Below are 8903 nucleotides of genomic sequence, written 5' to 3'. Positions count from 1 at the left end.
GGAAATACAGTAAATAATTACATTAGACAAAATACAGAGGTTGTTTCCATTTGCACATTTTGGAGCCCACATCGATAAAAAAGCAGTGTTTTTAGTAACATTATCACACTGACTTCAGCTGTCATCAGATACTATAATAAAACCTGATACTGAGGGGGGAGGTTAGAAGACTAACTCAAGACTCACAGCAACCGACTCTAAACTTTATGTATTCTAATAAATATGAAAACAGAGAGAAACAGTACATGTAAGTAATTTCTTTTCACATTTAAAATGATTTAATCACAGTGATTCTACTGTCCTGTTACCTGTGAATGTCACATCACAAGAACTGATCTCATAATATCCTGTGTGTTAAATTTGGTCTGTGGTCAGTGATGCAGCTGGGAGGGGCTGTAAGTTTGAGGAACTCTGACTGTTACCAGAGAAACAGGAACCAACCAAACCAGAGAGAAGAGGAGATGGTGACACACGGACAGAGAGAGGAGTACAAACTGCAGAGAAAAGAAGAATTTACTTCTGAGGAGAACAAAAGCAAACTTAGAGAGGTTTGGAGAGAGAAGACTGGAGTTTAGTGAACATCAGAGAGGCAGAATTTCAGTAAAGGATGAAGATCCTCCTCATCTTCACCCTCTACCTGATCTCAGGTCAGTTATTCTAATATTTTGATTCTTCTAATGATCTATTCTTCTGCAGTTGTTTAGATGCAGAACTGTACAAAAAGTGTAGAATTTAATGATGTCAGTGAGATGAGTGAGAATCTTCTATTTGATTGGCAGGTCCAGTGAGCTGCTTTAATGTGATTGGGTATCCAGGAGGTAGTGTCATGATCTACTGTGATTACCAACTTCATAGCAAGAACAACAGATATTTTTGTAACACCAACACAAAGCAGTGTGTGTATTTAAAATCTAATCAAACTCAGAACACATGGTTTCATGAAGATAGAATTTCTCTTTGCGATTATCCTGAAGTTCTAGTAGTGATCTACAGACAACTTAGTTTACAGGATGCTGGATTATATCAGTGTGGAGAGACTGGAGTGTGGAGTCATGATGTGAATCTTAAAGTGAACTCAGGTGAGAAACACTGAAATACTTCAAAATATATTATAATATTGCCTCCTTAATAATTTTTGTTTGGTTGACAGATCCATGTTGTTTGGGGTCAAAGACTGTGGCTGCTTATCTGGGAGAGACTGTCACCATCAGCTGTTCATATCCAGAGCAGTTTGACATGGAAAACATGAAGTCCTTCTTTAAACAAAACGGACAATATTTTACTGAAGTGATCCGAACCACAGAGACTCAGAGAGGCAGATTCTCCATCTCTGATAACAGAAGCTCTAAAGTTCTCAGTGTGAGAATCAGTGATGTGAGAGAAGATGATGGAGGAGTTTATTTCTGTGGAGTGACTGTTGGAGGACAGTCAGTCAGTTATTACTCCTTCTACACAGAGACTCATCTACAAGTCACTGGTGAGATACATTAACTTTTCCCAATGTTCATGTTTCATTGTTTATAAGAACTGGTGAGAGTTTGAAAAGCTTCGGTTAATAACAGTACATACATTGTCAGTTTCTCTCATTTATGTCAGAATTTGTGGCTGAGTACATCACAAGAACAGTGACTAATTACACTTAATATTATTGTTAAAATAAAACGTATGTAAAGGTAAAAGTCCAGCTCTTACACACACACTGAGCGTGAGAACAGAGGAAGTTACAGAGTGTAAATTTAGGTTTGAGTTTGTCCATCCTGTTTGTGTTGTGGTCTGAAAATGACTTCACTATGTATGATCACATATCATGAAAGATATTAATAATAACTCGCTGAGAGTAAAGAGGGTCAGTAAGAGAGAGAGAGAGAGAGAGAGAGAGAGAGAGAGAAGGAGAAAGAGAGAGAGAGGGAGAAAGAGACATTACAGTACATTACATCCTGGGCATCATATTTCATAAATGTATTAATTTAATTAATTTTATATCACATTTAAGGAAAAGAAGCACCACTGGCTCCAAAACGACCTCTACCAGCAAGTTTAAGCACAACTGAAAAATCAACAGCAACATACAGAACCACATCAGCAGCACCAACAGAATCCACATCTAAAGACGAGCATTTCAGTATGTGTGACTCTACCTTTATGGTTGTGTTTTTCACAACACATTTTTCTCCTATACTTTTTATTAGTCTTATTATTCTATTTTATTCTATTTGATATTATTGATATTGATATTATTAAGACTCCAGTAATTACATCAGATCAAATAATCATTTTTGTTCATGTCACTGCACTTTTTTTAGTCACTTTCAATTCACATATTTTTTGTTGTTGTTTGTTTGTTTTAACTCTATATTATAAAGGCAAAACCTACTGGACCATATCAACAACACTGCCATCTGTCACATCTGAGGAAACTAATGCTGGTGAGTGTTTCTGTCACTTTGTTGTTCATAATTCAGTTTTAATTCATACTCATGTTTTTATCTACTGTCAGCTCAACTCACAGAACCATAACCAGCAATTAAACTGCACTCACATCTGATAAACAACATTTCAGACCCCCAAAAGTTGAAAGTTTAAGGTCATGGCCTGTTGTTTCTGTCTCTCATCTCCAGGTTCCTCTGTGATCATCACTGTGTGTGTCTGTGTGACTCTGCTGCTGATTGGAGGATCAACACTGATCTTCTACAAACTGAGAGGCAAGATAAGGAAAGAACAGGTAACACACACACACACACACACAGTTTTTATGTCTTCACTATATAAATGATAAAATGAAACACCAAAATAACTTATAATAACATCCATCCATCATCTAAACCGCTTATCCTTCTGGGTCACGGTGGGGTGCTGGAGCCTATCCCAGCTGTCATTGGGCGGAAGGCAGGATACACCCTGGACAGGTCGCCAGTCCATCGCAGGGCAGACAGACAGACAGACATACACATTCACTCACACCTAGGGGCAATTTCAGCATGTCCAATCAGCCTGACTGCATGTTTTTGGACTGTGGGAGGAAACCGGAGTACCCGGAGGAAACCCACGCAGACACGGGGAGAACAGGCAAATTCCACACAGAAACGACCCTGGTCACCCCGCCGGGAATCAAACCCAGGCCTTTCTTGCTGTGAGGCGACAGCGCTACCCACTGCGCCACAGTGTCGCCCACTTATAATTAACAGAACAAAATGAAACAAAAAAAAATCCATACGTACAATACTAAATCTTTTATTTTTGACAGATGATTGGGTAATATGTAGCTGTGGCATGCATCTGTCCTCCAGGCCCCAATGAAAAAAAAATGCTGCCAGCACAGCCTCTGTATGTCAGGTAAGGCTGTGCTGGCAGCATTTTTTTGGGGGGGCTGGGGGACAGGCACATGCCACAGTAGCCTATGAAACTTTCCTCAATTACTTGTTAATTTGTAGTTAATATGCACCTTTAATCTGAAAACCTTTATCAGTACTTCATTAAACATGTTTACATGCACTTGGGTAATCAGAATAGGAAAACTCTGTGTCTACATGAGTCAGGCAATATTCTGATATATGCTTTACAAGTGATCAGTAAACTCACAGAATAGGACATACCATAAAACTCAAATATCATGCTACAGGTTTTTTTTAAAAAAAAGCCTGAGTCACTTTATCAGTAAAATATGAAGAATGAAGAATATTTGAATCCTTCATTTCGTCAAGCATGTAGTTGGTTTCAGCATCGCTCTAAAAGCGTTTTGTTGCTGCCTTATGGGTGCTGTGTTAAATACTCCTTGCTGTTTCCAGGCCAGTGCTCTGTTTCTATACATGCACAGACTGAGAAAAATGAAAGAAATCAGAATAAGGGTATAGGTGTGATGAAAAACCTGACTACAGAACTAAAATCCAGATCTCTTTATTAGATTTCTAGACATCTGATAACAACTGTAATCTGGTCTAAGTAATGAGAGTGTGCTGTTTACATGAGCACATGAATAATCAGATAACTGCCAAAGTCAGATTATGATCAATTAAGTTCATGTAAAAACACTCTTTTGCACTTATTTCAGGCTGATTATGAAAATGACCTACCTGGGAAACAGATGAGCATGAGCCCAGTCTACCAGAACCTGGAACCCAACAACAAACCATCAGATTCAGCCCACAAGAGCCTAAACCCCAACACCAACCAATCAGATTCATTCTACAAACATCTGAAACCCAACAACAAACAATCAGATTTAGCGTACAAGATCCTAAACCCCAACATCAACCCATCAGATTCAGTCTACCAGAACCTAAACCCTGACACCAACCAACCAGATCCAGTCTACCAGAATCTAAACCCCAACAACAACTGATCACATTCTGCCTACCAGTCTAAACCCCAAGACCAATCAATCAGATTCAGTCTACAAGAGTCTAAACCTCATTACCAACTAGTGAGATTCAGTCTATCAGAGCCTAAACCCCGAGACTAACTAATCAGATGGAGTCTACTAGAGCCTAAACTCAACACCAAGTAATCAGATTCAGCCAACCAGAGTCCAAATCTAAAAGATTTGGTCTATCAGAGTCTAAAGGCCACTTCTGATTGAGTGATCCATGTCCCGTCTACAATTGTTTACTCATGCACCAGTTTTGGTTGGTATTATATAAATTGTAAATACAATTGTAAATATAAAATTACAATTATGTACTTACATACCAGATGTTGCCAGGTTAGACAAGCTTAACAAAGTTAAAAATAAGTTAAAAAACTGAAATGCACAACTGAGTTTGCATCAAAAATTTAAGAATTCTTTTTCATAACATAACACAACTTTTCACAGTCATACAAAATGAACATAATTTCAAATTAATAAAACATTTTAAATGTTTCTGATTAGGTTGCATAGAATCTAGCTAAATTATTTACAAAAGAATGCAAAACATCTGAAATACAAGCAACTAGAATCAGTCTACCAGACTTTAGTCCCTCAGACCAAATGATCAGATTTTTATTTATTTACCTTAATAAATAAAATAAAATAAAAACTGATATGATGCTGCACACTGAACATACATATTTTTAAAACTAATCATTTTAAATATTGCTGATTGAGTTTTAACAAACCTTTTGACATTGGCCTACATAATTGCTTTTGCTATTGCTTTAAGTTTATCTGTAATTAAGAAAGTATTTCCACATCTCAAAGCTATCAAATGTCTGCAATGGAGCTCTGCAATTTATATATTTTTTATATCTTTATATCTTTTAAATGCCTTAGATAATTGTTTACTGTACTTGTTTTTTTTTACTGTACTGTACTTATTGTTAAGTCAAAAATGTGAACGTTTCTGTTCAATTGACCATAAGACAGTTTGAATAAGAGCATGCAATAAATGTAAATGAAATATCAAAATGAGTAAAGTTTTTTATGAATAGATTTCCCAGTTGCCTAACTCCATTATGTTCTAGTTCTTTAATAGTTTTGTCTTTACTGTTTATATATATATTTAAATGTATGGCATAATTTTACACATGGTTTCTTTTTCAGTTTAATGATTTTTTTTTAGCTGATACACTGTAAAAATTAAAAGCTAACTAATGTCAGTGACCACAACAAGCTGTCTAAAACATTAAAAAATATAGTATTACATATAAAAATATTCAAATAGTATTGATTGGCTAAATATGACTAATTATTGATGTGGATTGGATGCTCATTCGGGGTTATGGAAGTGGAAGGTTGGAAGTTAGGCTGAAGGACTTAATAGTTTTATAGTGTTAAAATGTTTTCTATGCTTAAATGTTTAATTCTAGTGGTATAAAAGTCTAAAGCATTTTAGCAAAATGTATATTCTTTGTTTTTAACACAAATATCAATTCTGCCTTTGGACTGGATTAAGAAGTCACATGATGTAAGAAGTACGAGGAAGTCATGTTGCTGTCTAAAGAAAACAAAAACATTCAACACTGAGACTGTGAGGCTTAACCCATAAAAATGCTGCTAGAGAATAATCCATCTCCATCCTGCTTCCTTTATAAACCAAGAGTGATCCAACAACCTTTTATCGAGCCCCACACTTACATTTGGTGGCAGCACTGGCTTATTTTGGTGGTTTTTATGTGTTTTTGTGATTTTCTGAGGAGACTGCTGATGATTTCCCTATCTAGATTTCACCTTCCACACAGATGTTCACTCTTTATGAAACTGGTGAGCTAATGTATTTTGCTTTTCGCTTGAGATGAATGATTTTTGCAGTTTTGTCTCAGCTCTGTTTTGCAGTTTCTACTGTTTTGCAGTTTTTGCCTACTTTTGTGAGTTTTTCCCACCTGTTTCTTTCTCAACATGTCTGAGGCTGATAGTGCATCTGGACAATTAGCTGCTGAGCCTGAGCCCCAACAGACAACAGTAGATGGCGCTGCTCGGCAGCAGACGGCCCCCAACCATTTATCTGGAAATCTAAAAATTGATCTTTCACCTGCTTTTAAGGGAGATGGCACAGAATCTTTCATGAGTTGGTCTTGCCACTTTGATGTAGCAGTGCAAGCAATGCATATTCCAGCTACTGACTTATCCAGAGTGTTGGCTTCAGCTCTACCAACTCATCTGGCTGATACAGCATCTTTAGAGAGCTATAGCCTAGATAAAGAAAAACTCCAGGATGTTTGAAGTTGTAAATACACTCTTCCATTTTCTCAGACTCATGTGAATGTTCACCCTTGTAAGCCTGGTGAGAGTTTAGATTTGTACAGCCTTCCTTAATTATGGTCTCAATGCTAAGGAAGAAGAGAAATTCTGCTGTTTATGGCCAGTTTAGCCCCAACCTTACAGTCAACAATCCATTAGATGGTGCATCCAGCATAGAGAAACCTGTCATTATTGCCAGCTGCTGTGAGAGAGCACATACTACACTACAATACAATTATGCTTGTCCACCTCTTCCTCTGACCTCAGATCAGGTAGCTATGGTTCACTCTAAGGCTGTGTTCAAATTACCAGGTTGAAGTGGCACGAATCTGATTTTTTGCCCTAATGTGACTCAGATCTGATGTTTTCAGGCCTGTGTGGACACGCACATCTGATCTTTTCAAATCCAGCCTGAGCCACTTTCATATGTGGTCCAAGATTGGATACGTCTAGGACCACGTATCCGATTCGTGGCCATGCGACCTTAATGTGACACTCGGATCGGAATTCATGTACTTTTTTTCCACTGCGCGTGCGCCATCATTCAGCGTTACCATGGCAGCGGCGCCGAACAGAAGTTAAAGCCTGTAAACGGTGGAAAAGCAGCTCATCTCACCTTTTTCTCCTTCGTCTCGCTCTAATAATGAAGCTGAGAGCTGATCAGAGTTAATTATCTTCTCAGTGAAGCTTGTTCTGCTCGTTAGTTTGTTTGCTGATGATGCTCGTGATTCATTCATGTCACGTTACTGAGTAGGATGTGCTCATGTGGGTCATTTCAGGACGCCGGTTCGTTCACATTAATGACATTTGAATCACTTACTTAAATGAGTGTGAACGATCATGTCAGAGAGATCGGATTTGAGCAAAAAATCGAATTTGAGAAATGAGGCTTGTAATGTAAACATAGCTTAAGTCTTCTGATAACACTTGTTCAGGCAATTGAGGAGCTCGATCTCACTGCAAACATTGTAAAAACTTTACCCAGTGCTTAGATTCTTGGTCTGTTAAGTTCTTCTCACAAAGGGAACATATTCCCATGCTTGCAGACCTTCTCCTTCTCACTACCAATCATACCGTCCACAACTCTACTACTCACCTGATCAACATTATGCTTGTCACTCTGAACCCAACTATGAATGTCGTCTTGCCTCTTCTGTTTACTCCAGACAACATGAAAGGTATAGAGATGAAAGATGCAGCCAACACAATTCTCCATTCTCATTCCAAGGAGAAAAAGAAATGAGTCCTAAATACAGACACATAGTTTATTTCCTGTCTCCTGAGAAAAATGTGTGATCCTACTTCACCCAGGAGGGGAAACTCCCATTAACTGCTGTTGAAGGACAAGCCCTCACAAAAGAGCCCCACCTTAACACCTTGCACTCTCCCATTGATAGAAATGATTCACTAATGAATGCTATGGTTTCAGAAGTATCTGCTTTGCTTGATACTGGTTCTATTATTTCTATTGTGTTCTCATCCAGCACTGAAAAGATGCCCAATGAACGCCTTCTTCATACTTGCTCGCTCAGTGAATGGACAGTGCGTAGGCACCTTAGGTAACTTGACTCTAGGCTTTAGTTTGGGAAAGTGTTGTTGCAGCATGAATTCCAAGTTGTCAGAGGAGCTCATTACCCTGATAAACTTGGATGGTACTTCCTGGAAAAAACATGATGATCTTCTTGACATCAGAAACAAAACACTGCTGTTGTGGAACATGCGTCTCCCTTTGCTGCCAAAAGAACATGAAGTAGCTGTGTGCTGTAATGTGTCCTTTATTCCTTTATAGATTTACAGGTAAATCTAATGTTTGTTCTCCACTTTTACCTGACACCAATGCATCTGATCCAGTCAATCAAGGATGTCTGAAAAGTTTAATTAGCTCTTGTAGCAGATTTATACTCTGCAGGAAGGTTGATTTCCAGGACTGGGGTTGATGACCACTGCTTTAAATAAACAGTCATGAGAAAATGGACATTTATGGACACAGTTACATTTTTCACACATCTAAACAAACAGTATTAAAGGTAGTATCCTTTACAGAAAGGAGGCAATGCATTACAAAACATGTCATGTATTAACAAAAAAAAACAAAACATCCCAAATAGCTAAATATCTGAAACATTTATATGATAGAGTTTGATAGCGTATGCTTTAGTGAGTCTGATAAACTATTCATAGGTATAGCAGATGATTATTCAAAACGTAGTCTATGAAATGGTCTTCGATTAACTGTTCATTTATACTT

General features: G+C 37.8%; 1 protein-coding gene across 1 annotated transcript; it reads left to right on the top strand.

Moving 5' to 3' along the window:
* The first annotated feature begins 294 nt into the window (after positions 1-294).
* LOC118798241 (polymeric immunoglobulin receptor-like) lies at positions 295-4587 on the top strand. The gene is made up of 7 exons (XM_036557636.1): positions 295-647; positions 780-1079; positions 1151-1477; positions 1994-2122; positions 2364-2426; positions 2619-2722; positions 4049-4587. The coding sequence occupies exons 1-7, from the start codon at positions 608-610 to the stop codon at positions 4337-4339; spliced, it is 1254 nt and encodes a 417-aa protein (XP_036413529.1). The 5' UTR covers positions 295-607; the 3' UTR covers positions 4340-4587.
* Positions 4588-8903: the final 4316 nt, after the last annotated feature.

Source organism: Colossoma macropomum, unplaced genomic scaffold (genome assembly GCF_904425465.1).
Source record: "Colossoma macropomum unplaced genomic scaffold, Colossoma_macropomum, whole genome shotgun sequence".
In the NCBI taxonomy this organism is placed as follows: Eukaryota; Metazoa; Chordata; class Actinopteri; order Characiformes; family Serrasalmidae; genus Colossoma; species Colossoma macropomum.
Note: the sequence above shows the minus strand (reverse complement) of the source record. Positions and strands in the feature narration are given on the sequence as shown.